At 40.2% G+C, this 13,752-nt stretch overlaps 2 protein-coding genes across 2 annotated transcripts; one reads left to right on the forward strand and one right to left on the reverse strand.

Annotated features, from left to right (window-relative positions):
- Positions 1-3,207: 3,207 nt before the first annotated feature.
- Positions 3,208-4,083, reverse strand: LOC138902596 (uncharacterized). The gene has a single exon (XM_070190480.1). The coding sequence runs from the start codon at positions 4,081-4,083 to the stop codon at positions 3,208-3,210; it is 876 nt and encodes a 291-aa protein (XP_070046581.1).
- A 3,090-nt stretch (positions 4,084-7,173) lies between these two features.
- LOC138902597 (uncharacterized) lies at positions 7,174-9,088 on the forward strand. Its single transcript, XM_070190481.1, has 6 exons — positions 7,174-7,199; positions 7,337-7,453; positions 7,572-7,712; positions 7,831-7,971; positions 8,519-8,793; positions 8,889-9,088. Exons 1-6 carry the CDS (start codon positions 7,174-7,176, stop codon positions 9,086-9,088), a joined length of 900 nt encoding a protein of 299 aa, XP_070046582.1.
- The last annotated feature ends 4,664 nt before the right edge of the window (positions 9,089-13,752 follow it).

Genomic DNA, 13,752 nt, shown 5'->3' on the forward strand with positions numbered 1-13,752 from the left:
CTATCACACAAGCCCGTAACATATCCTCAAGTATCTGAATAGTACGCTTAGCCTGTCCGTCTGTCTTGGGATGAAATGTTGTACTAAGACTTACCTGAGTCCCCAATCATTTTTGGAAGGACCTCCAAAAGTTAGCTGTAAATTGAGCTCCTCTATCCGAGATAATAGATACAGCGACACCATGCATTCGTACTATCTCCTTAATATAAAGCCTTGTATAATCTTCTACGGAATATGTAGTCCTAACAGGTAGAAACTGGGTTGATTTTTTAAGCCTATCAACAATCACCCAAATAGAGTCGAACTTACGCTGTGTACGAGGTAAGCCTACGATGAAATCCATATTAATTACTTCCCATTTCCAAGTCGGAATCTCTATAGCCTGCAATAATCCACCAGGCTTTTGATGCTCAATCTTAACCTGCTGACAGTTAGGGCACTGAGCAACAAACTCCGCTATATCCTTTTTCATTCCATCCCACCAATATACTTCCCTGATATCATGATACATCTTTGTTTCTCCTGGACGGATAGAATAATGAGAATAATGAGTTTCTCCCATAACCTGCCGACGTAGCCCTGCAACATTAGGGACACATAATCGTCCTCGATATCTGAGGACCCCATCTTCTGTAATCTCAAATGGTGTCTTCTCTTTCTGAGGGGCAGTATCCCTATAATGAACTAACACAGGATCCTCGTACTGGCATTCCTTCACTTCAGTTACTAAAGAGGATGTTATTGTTTCCTGGATAGTAATTCCAATATCACCTGAGTCCAGTAACCAAACTCCAAGACTAGCTAACTGATGAATCTCATGGGCTATTCCCCTCTTCTCTGGCTATAAATATGACAGGCTACCCATAGATCTACGGCTGAGGGCATCGGCTACTACATTCGTCTTCCCCGGATGGTATAAAATATCAACGTCATAATCTTTAAGTAGCTCCAACCATCTCCTTTGACGTAAATTCAATTCCTTTTACTTGAAGATATACTGGAGGCTCCTATGATCCATATAGATATCAACATGAATGCCATACAAATAGTGCCTCCACATGTTTAGTGCATGAATCACTGCGGCTAACTCTAAATCATAGGTCGGGTAATTCTTCTCGTGCTTTCTTAGTTGTCTAGAAGCATAAGCTACAACCTTACCATGCTACATCAGTGCACAACCCAATCCAATGCTCGAAGCATCACAATAGATAACATAACTATCGGTCCCCTCTAGGAGCATTAGAACCGGTGCTGAAGTTAATCTGTCCTTCAATGCTTGAAAACTCCGTTCGCAAGCATCATTCCATTGAAACTTCGCTCCCTTTTGAGTCAACTTTGTCAATGGTGCTGAAAGGGAAGAAAATCCCTCTACAAATCTCATGTAATAACCTGCCAAACAGAGAAAGCTACGAACCTCCGTTGGTGTCGTGGGTCTAGGCCAAGTCTTTACTGCTTCAATGGTTTGTGTATCAACGTGGATACCTTCACCCGAAATTATATGCCCAAGGAAATCTATAGAGTTCAACCAGAATTCACATTTAGAGAATTTTGCATACAACTTCTCTTTTTGTAGAACTCTGAGCATAGTACGCAAATGATCTGCATGCTCACCCTCTGAACGAGAATATACCAATATATTGTCAATAAATACAATTACGAACAGATCTAAAAAGGGTCTGAACACACGGTTCATCAAGTCCATGAATACTGCTGGGGCATTGGTCAAACCGAACGACATAACATGAAACTCAAAGTGCCTGTATCTGGTCCTGAATGCTATCTTCGGAATATCTTTCTCCTTAACCCTTACCCGATGGTACCCGTACCTTAAGTCTATCTTTGAGAAATACTTGGCACCTTCCAACTGATCAAATAAAGCATCAATCCTCAGGAGCGGGGTACTTATTCTTGATTGTCACTTTATTCAACTGTCTATAATCAATACACATCCGTAAGGAACCATCTTTCTTCCTCACAAATAACACCGGTGCTCCCCACGATGATGTACTAGGTCTGATAAAGCCTTTTTCAAGCAAGTCCTTTAGTTGTTCCTTCAACTCTTTCAGCTCTGCGGGGGCCATTCTATAGGGAGGAATAGATATTGGATAAGTATCTGGTAGTAGGTCAATAGAAAACTCAATTTCTCGCTCCGGCGGAAGACCCGGAAGCTCATCAGGAAACTCATTAACCACAGGGATGGACTGAATGGTTGGTGACTCTACTTCTACATCCCGAACCTGAACTAAGTGATAAATATAGCCCTTTCTGATCATCTTCCTTACCTTGAGATAGGAAATAAATTTACCTCTCGGCGATGCAGTATTACCTTTCCATTCCAAAATAGGCTCCCCTGGAAATTGGAATCGGACCATCTTTGATCTACAATCAACGTTGGCATGACAAGAAGCCAGTCAATCCATACCCATTATAACATCAAATTCTACCATATCTAACTCGATTAGGTCCGCTACAGTAGATCGACTATGAACTACTATAATACAACCTCTATATACTCGCTTAGCTATCACTGAGTCCCCAACAGGTGTAGACACCTCAAAAGGTTTAACCAATTCAGGTTTTATTCCAAACTTACTAGCAACCAACGGAGTAATATATGATAAGGTGGAACCTGGGTCAATCATTGCATATATATCATATGAGGAGACTAATAATATACCTGTAACAATATCAGGCGATGACTCCTGATCCTGTCATCCTGCCAACGCATAAATGCAGTTTTGAGGATCGCTCGAGCTAGATGCTCCACCTCTGCCTCTACCACGACTCATTGGTACTGGTGAAACTTACCTAGGGGCGTACTGAAGATGACAAACCAGCTACAGATCCCGCTAGCTGAGCTATGCTTGCATCACCTCTCGTCGGATAATCCCTCTATACGTGACCCGGATAACCACAAGTATAACAAACACCTAACCCCATACGGCACTGCCCGACATGCTGCTTACCACACTGAGCACATCATGGCAAGGGCGGCCTCATCTGACTTGACTCACCCCTATCACCCCTATACTGAGAACCTGAGGCCCTGGAATTCTGACCATGCCCTGAATATGTGGAACGATCAAATCTCTTTCCGGCAAACTGAGGGGGTGCTCTAGCTGATGGCTAGCCTGGATACCTTGGGTATTGTTGTCTCTGACCACCTTGAAACTCACCAGAAGGACCCGAAGATCTCGCTCTCTTATTCTAGGCTCTATCATGCTCACGATCGGCCCTCTGCTTCTGCTTACGCTCCTCTACACCCTGAGCGTATGCCTGAATACGAGAAATATCCATGTCTAACTGAAGTGAGACCGATATACAATCGTTAAGAAAGTGCGGATCTAACCCTATTTCTAACCGGTGAACTCGATCCTCCATCTTAGATATAATAGTGGGAGCATACCTAGCCAACGAATCAAACTGAAGACTGTACTCCCGAGCTCTCATGTTACCCTGCCAAAGGGGCAAGAACCTATCAACTCTGGCCCATCTAAGCTCTGGTGGCAGATAATGTCGAAGAAAATCTTCTGCAAACTCCTGCCATACTGCTGGAGGGGCATCCTCACCTCTGGACAATTCCCAAGACTCGTACCAATTTACTACAACGTCTTGGAGTCTATAGGAAGCTAGCTCAACTGAATCAGTCGTAGTGGCCTTCATTACCCTCAAAGTCCTCTGCATTCTATCAATAAATACATGAGGGTCCTCATTTGGATCTGCCCCAGTGAATACCTGAGGGTTCAAATTAATGAAATCACGAACCCTCACACTGGCAGACCTATCTGCATGACCAATACCTACTTCGTGACACTGAGCTTGTGCGACTACTAATCGAGTTAATAGCTGAATAGTATCTCTTATCTTCTGACCCGGTGCATCTAGCTGAGGGGCTGAACGTACAGGGGCGGGTGCTGGAGCTGGTGCCCCTTGGAGCCCTTCTGGAGAGGGAGGGGTATGTGAAGTCTGAGATGGAATCTCACTATGAGACTCTCCCTGAGCCTTGGTAACTCGTGGCGCTCGACTAGTAGTCTCACCACCCACGGACTTCCCCATCTGGGCGGCTGTAGTCTTCGGAGGCATTGCTGAAAACGTAACATATAAGAACATGAATTCTTATATCACACGATCTAAGATAAGAAGAGAGGATAACATTCTATATATCATGTAGCCTCCTGTCTATAAGTGTGGTGCACAACACACCCATAAATAAGACTCTACTAGACACGGTCTGTAGACAACCCTAGGACAGAACCTGGCTCTGATACCACTTTTGTCACGATCTAACCTGATGGGCCGCGACAGGTGCCCGAGTCCTACCTGCCGAACACCCCTGAGCATACGACTAAAATATGAACATGAATAATATCTGCTGAATTACGAGAATAACATACATAAGGGAAATCTTCCCAAAAGACATATGTACATATACGTGCATAATATGTAGGGCGAGCCGACAAGGCTGCTATATACAACTATATACCCAAAACTGGAAGCCGACAAGGCCACATACTATCCAACTATACATAACTGTCTACAGACCTCTAATAGAATATACAACTGTACAAGGACGGAATTGGGCCATGTCATACCCATATATGTATATAAGCATATCATACTAAAATCAAAAGCAGCTTCGGATCAAATGGAGCACGCCAAATCTCGCTGATCAAGGATCCTAAGAAGGGGGACCGTCAACTTGTCTACCTGCACCTGCGCACATGAAACGCAGGCCCAGGGAAATAGGGCATCAATACGAATTATATACTGAGTATGTAAGGCATGAAAATCAGTACATAAAAGACATAGATGAAACATGGAATAAAGAATTCTGCCTGTAAGTCTAAATAACTTTGTAAATCCTGAAACATTTATAATGTCATGCACGTGCGTGTAAATGTCATGTCATGCATAGGTATAGGTGTACATAACATCATCAAGCTTATGAGGGCATCCCATCATATCATCTCAGCCACTATGGGCAACATCATCAACGTATACTAGCTGATCAGGTGGTGGTGCGTATATAACACCGTAAACTTTTCCCATATCCCATATACATATATACGCATATATAACACCATCTAGTCATGGGTCAATGTACATGTATAAATGCATGAAATGCATAAGAAATACGGTAATAAGATTTCTCGGAATGTCATAAGATCAATATGTCTTCGGATAAACTTTATCAATTACGCATTTTTCTGAGATCCATGAACAGAAGATATAATAATAAGACACATGGGAATTCAAGAACATAGGCATCATAGTGCTTCTACGAATAGAGGCATTTATGAAAGTTGTGCGTTTGCTCGTTTCGTTTATATCATATGGATCATGCCAAAAAGAAAGAAGGGATAGCCTTAACATACCTGGAGTAGGGAAATATTCATATGATATTCTTGAGACGGATTGCACCGTACTCCCTTAGAATTGCAAAATCCCGTTGTTATTACGCAGTGCAATTTCGTATGAATTTCTTACAAATTTAAGAACTGCCGTCGCTATGAAGTCTCATATGAACTTCAAAAGTTCCCTCACCTTCATTCCTTGTCTTTCCTTTCTGTATAATTCCTTTCAACAAATGAGTTTAATAACCTTACTTGTTGAAATCTCTATTTGAATTGGAGTCTTTGTTATTCTTTAAATTGTTGAAAGAGACGTAGTTTCCGATTGCACCATAATAAGAATCTTTACTATTCTTTAAATTGTTGAAAGATATATATCTATCTTTGAATTAAAAGGCCCTATGTTGAATTGATTGCCACCTAACCCATAATGACTAAGAGTCATATGGTTTGGTAGTGGCTTGTTGCCACGTGAGGGTGGGGGTGGTTTTAATCTTTATCCATAACTCATTAGTTAATTAGGTAATATTTCGTTACCCAATAATTAACCAATTTCCCACATAATTAAGAATTATCTCAACTTACTTAAAATACTACTCACTTTTAACATACCTTGTATACCTTACTATCATAGTTATGTAGTACCTTGTATGGCACTAGTCCATAAATATCGGGTATTATCTCTTAGACCGTACTTTATCCCAAATCGACAACCTTCAACGAAACTCATTTTCTTTGATTCGTTTACCTTTATCCTTCACGGCACTTACTTATCACTTGTTATAAGTAGCATAAATGCGTATAACCTCAAGACACCCTCATCCCCGAGTCTACGTCGATTAACTTATGATGAAACTTTTACATACGAAATGTGTGATATAACACGAACATTCCTAAGACTTCTTTTAGGACTCATCATAGGCATTATGAGTTTTTGGTGATGTCTTTTGGTTTGACTAATGCCCTAACAGCCTTCAAGAATTTGATGAATAGTGTGATGCAGCCTTGTTATTGTGTTCATTGATCATATATTGGTGTATTCTTGTAGCGGGAAGGAGAATGAGCAACATTTAAGGATCATGCATTAGACTTTGAGAGAGAAGAAACTATATACTAAGTTATCCAAGTGAGAGTTCTTCACTCATGTGGTATCTAGTGATGGGATCATGGTGGACCAGAAGAAGATTGAAGCAGTTTAGAGTTGGCCCATACCTTCTACCGATACTGAGATCACGAGTTTCTTAGGCTTGGCTAGATATATTGCCATTTTGTGGAGGGGTTTTCATCTATTGCAGCCCTATTGGGCTCAGTTGACTCAGAAGGGCGCTCCATTCAGGTGAGTGGTATAAGTGTGAGGAGAGCTTTCAGAAGCTCAAGACGGCATTGACTACAACTCCGGTGTTGGTTTTGCCTTCAGTATCGGGATCATATACGGACTATTTTGATGCTTCGCAAGTTGGAATTGGATGTGTGTTGATACAGGATGGTAGGGTGATTGCCTACGTATCACGCTAGTTTGAGCCCCATGAGATGAACTATCCAGTACATGATTCGAAGTTACTTCTATTTTATATGCGCTCAGAGGCATTACTTACATGGCGTGTCTTGTGAGGTGTATATGGATCACCGGAGTCTCCAACATATGTTTAAATAGAAAGATTTGAATTTGAGGCAGCAGAGACGATTGGAGCTGTTGAAGGATTATGATATCACCATTGTTAATCATCCAGGGAAGGCCAATTTGGTGGCTGATGCCTTGAGTAGAAATGCGGAGAGCATAGGGAGTTTGGAATTCATTCTAGCTATGTAGAGACCGTTAGCTATGGATGTTCAAGCCTTGGTCAACAGGTTTCTAAGGGTGGATATTTCAGAGCCTAGTAGGGTTTTGCTTGTGTTGTGTTACAATTGTCTTTGCTTGAGTGCATTAAAGCGCGCCAGTATGATGATCCCCACTTTCATGTCCTTAATGACATGGTGCAATAAAGTGGTGCGAAGGAGGTGACTATTGGTGATGATGGGGTATTGAGGCAATTTGGTCGGATTTGTGTTCCAAAGGTGGATGATTTGAGGGATTTGATTCTTGAGAAGGCTCATAGTTCATGGTATTCTATTCACCCAGGTGCTACAAAGATGTATCGTTATTCGAAGTAGGATTATTGGCAGAGAAGGATAAAGAAGGACATTGTTGAGCATGTTGCACGTTGTTTGAACTGTCAACAGGTCAAGTATGAGCATTAGAGATCGACTGGTTTGTGTTCCAAAGGTGGGACTGGTTTGGTTTGAACTGTCAGCAGGTCGGATTTGTGTTCCAAAGGTGGATGATTTGAGGGATTTGATTCTTGAGAAGGCTCATAGTTCATGGTATTCTATTCACCCAGGTGCTACAAAGATGTATCGTTATTCGAAGTAGGATTATTGGCAGAGAAGGATAAAGAAGGACATTGTTGAGCATGTTGCACGTTGTTTGAACTGTCAACAGGTCAAGTATGAGCATTAGAGATCGACTGGTTTGTGTTCCAAAGGTGGGACTGGTTTGGTTTGAACTGTCAGCAGGTCGGATTTGTGTTCCAAAGGTGGATGATTTGAGGGATTTGATTCTTGAGAAGGCTCATAGTTCATGGTATTCTATTCACCCAGGTGCTACAAAGATGTATCGTGATTCGAAGTAGGATTATTGGCAGAGAAGGATGAAGAAGGACATTGTTGCGCATGTTGCACGTTGTTTGAACTGTCAGCAAGTCAAGTATGAGCATTAGAGATCGACTGGTTTGCTTCAGAGCTTAGATATACTAGAGTGGAAGTGGGAGCGTATTACTATAGATTTTGTGATTGGGTTTTCCATGGACCTTGAGGAGATTTGATATTGTGTGGGTCATTATGGACAGACTGACCAAGTCTGCACATTTCATTCTGGTCATGACTTCCTATACTTCTGAGAAGTTGGCTCGGATTTATCTTTGAGAGATTGTTCGCCAGCATGGTGTGCCCATGTCTATCATCTCGGATTGCGGCACTTAGTTTACATCATATTTTTGGCGAGTAGTGCAGCGTGAGCTAGGCACACAAGTTGAGTTGAGTACGACATTTCATCCTCATACAGACGGGCAGTCTGAGCGGACCATTCAGATCTTAGAGGATATGTTGAGAGCCTGCATTATTGATTTCAGGGGCCAGTGGGATCAGTTTCTACCGTTAGCAAAGTTTACCTACAACAACAACTACCAGTCGAGTATCCAGATGGCTCCGTATGAGGCCTTATATGGGAGGCTATGTCATTCTCTGGTTGGTTGGTTTGAGCCCGCGGAGGCTAAGTTATTGGGTACTGATCTAGTTCGTGATGCTTTAGAGAAGGTGAAGTTGATTCGGAAGCAGCTTCATATAGCGCAGTCCAGACAGAAGAGTTATGCTGATAGGAAGGTTCATGATGTAGCTTTCATGGAGGGTGAGAAGGGTTTTCTCAAAGTTTCGCCTATGAAGGGCGTGATAAGGTTCTGGAATAAGGGCAAGTTAAGCCGCGATACATTGGTCCATTTGAAGTTTTGGAGAGAGTGAGCGAGGTGGCTTACAGGATTGTTTTTCCACCCAGCTTGTCGGGAGTTCATCCAGTGTTTCATGTTTCCATGCTTCAAAAGTATCATGAGGACCAGTCCCATGTGTTAGATTTTAGTTCGGTGCAGTTGGATGAGAACTTGGCCTATAAGGAGGAACCAATGGCCATTTTGGATAAACAGATTTAGAAGTTGAGGTCGAAGGATATTGCATTTGTGAAGGTTCAATGAGGTCAATTGGTCGAGGAGGCGACTTGGGAGACCGAGCATGATATGCGGCACAAATATCCTCATCTTTTTGCCATTCCAGGTATGTTACTAAAGTCATTTGAGGATGAATGTGTGTTTAAGAGGGGGATAATATAACGACCCGGGAGGTCGTTTAGTGTATATTAGCCCTGTTCCCCTATCTAATGTTTCCAATATGTGTGTTTGTTATTTTGTGTCTTGCGGGGTTGATTACCTTGGCTTTGGGAAGGTTCGGGAGTTATTTGGTACACTCAGTGTCATTTATGAAAGCTTAAGTTGTAAGATTTGACCAAGGTTTGACTTTTGTGTAGATGACATATGGTGTTTATGGTTCCAATAGGTTCATATGGTGATTTTGGACTTAGGCGTATGTCTGGATTTGGATGTTCCTAGGTTGATTTGGCTCTATTTGGCAGAAGTTAGAAATTTGATGGTTTGGAAGGTTTATATGTTTGACCGAGAGTTGACTTTGGTGTTATCGGGTTCGGTTTGCTATTTCGGGAGATGAAATAGGTTCGTTATGTCATTTGGAACTTGTGTGCAAAGTTTGGGCTTAATTCGGATTAGTTAGGCTTGAATGGGACGTTTGGTTTGTGTCACAACCACAAATTCCCACCTTAAGATGTCGTGATGATACCTAGTCTCTAAGACTAGGTCATCCTATCGTACATTAAGAAATAAAAGAAATAATAACTTAAACGTCAAATTAAACTGTTAAACAATCATGATAAAACTCAAACGGTACAGTTGTCCAATAACTCCCAAAACCCGATGAAACTGAGTCATAAGCTCTAACAGGAATACACTTAGGAACTCTAAATACAATACTGTCTAAACTGAAAGTAAATAGTAATACAGCCAAAAATAGAAGGTGACTCCGAGGCCTGTGAGCGTCGAGCAGGTATACCTTGATGTCTCTGAGATAACTGATCGATCACTAGCGTCCGGCATGAGCAGATATACCTGGATCTACATAAAAATATCCAAAGCGTAGCAGGAGTACACCACAATGGTACCCAATAAGTATCTTCTAACCTCAGTAGAGTAGTGATGAGGCCAGGCCGAGATACCTACTAGACATATAAACCTGTGCAAAATATTGATATAATCTAACAACAAAAATAAAGGCAACTAAAGAGGTAATGAAGCAATCTAACAATACAAGACTAACAACAGAAAATAAGCAACAATTGACAGTAAAAGAATACAAGTGATGAAGACAACAAGTAACCAAGTGCAATCAAAATGCAAACGGAAAGAAATAAGGAGAACAAGGACAACAATCATTCAAATCATCAAGCCTTTGCAACTTAAAATGTACAACAAGAATCATACCGAGGCGCCACGCCTCTTATTCACATTTCACAATCTCAATCACAATCTTTTCTTATACCGCCATGTGAGCCTTCCATTTAAATATTTTTGAAAACAATTTTTTTCGAAATAGCTACACACGCTTTAGCCCCCTTATCTCGTTGCATGGCTTCAAGTAATTCCCTTACTATCAACACACGTGTAAATCCCACTTTATGTCGTTACATGCCCGTCAACCCCTATCCTTATACCGTCGCATGCACATCAATATCACAACACAATAACAACTTGCACCACATGTGCCCATATGACACAACTTGCCAAAATCAACAATATCAGTGTTACCATAACATATAACCCACGACTCAATCACAGTATGTACGATAATCTCAATAATAACAAGAATGGGTGAGAATTACTCAACAACGGAAGATATCTCAATAATCAACAACTTCAACCTCAATGTGATAATAGTTTTCATAAATTCAACTTCAATAACTAAAAATGAAGGAGTTTCCACAAAATGACAACTTCTAATCCAAATGTATAACATAAGCTTAACAACTAAAAGATAGTATGAAATATCAACTACGTCTAAATGCATAAGAATACTTCAACAAGAAGACATATCAGACAATTGTTGATACTCAATTTTGCCCTCATATCTTATAAGATATTCTATATACTTTTAAAATATTATTTTGCATTACCACCTATTTTATAGAGACCATATAAGTAGTTTCTATAATTATTGAAGCTCTTAATTGATTTCACGCATTTTTAATTATTAAATATTTACTAATTACTCCTTCAAATTATTTTAAATGATTTAAATTAATTATTTATATCCATATGTATATTATATAATATTTTACTTTATTTTATATGATTATATTTGTATTTTTTCTATTATTTACATTATTTGCAATAATAGCCTATATAATTGTATTTGTTATATCATTTATGTCAAAATAACATTTTTATTTTTTTATAACTCTGAGTTATTATTTATATGTACTTAATTTCTTAAATAATATTTTTATTATTTATTAGTCATTTTTATAATTTATTTTTAATGAATTTCGTGCATTTTTAAATCTGGCCCAAAACTTGGCCAATTTTCGGACCAAACAGACCCAGAAACACTAGGCCCAGTTCAGAAACCCTTAGCCCAATGATCCTGACCCAAGACCAAATGACCCCTTAGCACAACCCGGTCGGGACCCAATAATTGACCCGCCCCGCTCCCTTTTATAATCCTGGCCGTTGATCTCATATGATCAACGGCCCATAAGCAACCCCTCTATTTTAACTACCCAAACCCCTAACCCTAACCCCATTTTCCCGTCTTCGCCGCCCCTACATGCTCTCAACCTTTTCCTTTCTCTCTACTAAACCTTAGACGCCTCACCCTCAATTCTCTCTGAATCTGACCAAATCATGGAACCTTTCCTTGATTTACATACCTTATGTGTGCTACCTCATTGTTACTTACATAACTGTGGTGTTACTTAGTACTTGCCCGATTTTGGCAAGTATCACTTCTCCCAATCAAGTGAAATCAACCTCAATCTTCAAGATTCGGATGATTATCCTTCTGTATATATTCACAACAAGGTCATATGGGTCCAATTCAGTGAGATATTTGGCCAATTTTAACTTCTTGTCAAACTAGGGTTTGTTCGATTTTTATCTATTCCGATTTGGAATGGGTTCTACATGTGATTCTTTTCTTATTTTGTTTTGTAATTGGTATTTTCCTTTCATGTACTACGCAAATCGAACACAATATAAACCCCTCCCCCAAATTCCCCTAAGACAGACTTTTGATCATCTATCACTCCCTCACTTACTTACTCACTCTATTTTGAAACTCTTGGTTCTTCGCCGGATAAAAGCCAAGGCCACCAGAATTCGCTTTGATTGGCTTTCCCAGTGCGACCGCTGCCCGAGGCTCATTTGAAGCCCTTGTGAACTCTGACGCACTGGGATTGGGGTTCTACTGCTCTGTTTTGCTATTGACGATTGAAGTACTGCTGGAATTGTTCTTCTTATTTACTTGTTTGTGAATTTGCAACTGTTAAGTATCTCTGGCCCTAGCAATTTCATTCTCTTTCGTTTGTGTTCATGTTCAGTACATCTATGTAACTTAAACTTTTATGAATCAATATGCTACTGTGTTACCCCTGTATTTTGTGGCTCCGAACTTTTCTAGCATCTGAACTTGACCTAATTTCTGACTCTGATGTATGCCTATTATATGTGTTCAGCATGAATGATTTCTTACTACCTCAAGCATGGTTAGCCTAGTGTGTTTTTGTGTGTCCGAATGTTTAAATCAGTTGCTCGTCCTGAGTTAATCTCTCAGCCTTGATCTGTATTCTTGTGATAAACCAATTCATGTCCTAAATGTGTTCTAATTCCTGTTGAATCATTCATGTGTGACCTAATACTCTCCTAGAGTCAGTTCTTAACCATGTTGTTAGCCAAATATGCTTCGCTGCTATATGTGAACCTTAATGTTTGTTCCATGCATGGTAATCCTATGTCATTTAGTATTGTCTAAGACTTATAGGGTAAAAAATGCATTATCTAGCCTCTTCTTTTATGTGTGCTATGATAATCTAGATCTTGATATATCCTTGCCTTCTATGAGTTCTGCATTGCTTAAGCCTTTGTGTTATGACTGGTATTCCGCATGTTCAAGTCTCTTCATGCTCAATTAAGGATTGTTTGCAAACCATGCCCACCAAACTTGTTTGTTATACTATGTGTGATTACATTAGACTCGCATGATTAAAAATTTCCATGTGAAGACTGTACTCCACTTGTTTCCTGTCTATGACTCTGCTAGACTTTCATCTAAAGTTCTTTAGGCTGATTTTGGATTGTATTTCACTCTAAAACTCTACTTGGGGTTGTCTGCTAGCCTGTGATGTTCAATCCTATCTTTTTGAACTTATTTCTAGAACATAGCATGAATCCACCTTATGTATGCCTTGTGAACTTGCCAATACTTTATATGATCTTGTCTTTTGTTAGAACTGCTATTAATTACAACTTTAGGAAAGTGTGTAGACTTCAAAAGCTACTTAATTAATTCAATGTGTAGTTTGTCACTCGTGTGGTTAAGTTTGGCATCCAGTTGGGTAAGTCAGTCAATCATTTGGGCCTGGTATTGGGCCATATATGTTGTTGGACCTGGGCATTAGGTTCAGACATACTCTATTGTTTTTATGAGCCTGGGATTTGGGCCTGTAGGTCGTTCGAAGAGTGAAGCTGTCGATGGC

This window comes from Nicotiana tomentosiformis, chromosome 12 (genome assembly GCF_000390325.3).
Source record: "Nicotiana tomentosiformis chromosome 12, ASM39032v3, whole genome shotgun sequence".
In the NCBI taxonomy this organism is placed as follows: Eukaryota; Viridiplantae; Streptophyta; class Magnoliopsida; order Solanales; family Solanaceae; genus Nicotiana; species Nicotiana tomentosiformis.

What these genes read in the sequence shown, in the direction of transcription:
- LOC138902597 (XM_070190481.1), top strand. Translation starts at nt 7,174, where the DNA reads ATGGATGTTCAAGCCTTGGTCAACAG. An exon ending in GAGAAGGCTCATAGTTCATG is followed by an intron (nt 7,454 to 7,571) that starts GTATTCTATTCA and finishes AACTGTCAACAG; the next exon opens with GTCAAGTATGAGCATTAGAG. An exon ending in GAGAAGGCTCATAGTTCATG is followed by an intron (nt 7,713 to 7,830) that starts GTATTCTATTCA and finishes AACTGTCAACAG; the next exon opens with GTCAAGTATGAGCATTAGAG.
- LOC138902596 (XM_070190480.1), bottom strand. Translation starts at nt 4,083, where the DNA reads ATGCCTCCGAAGACTACAGCCGCCCAGATGGGGAAGTCCGTGGGTGGT.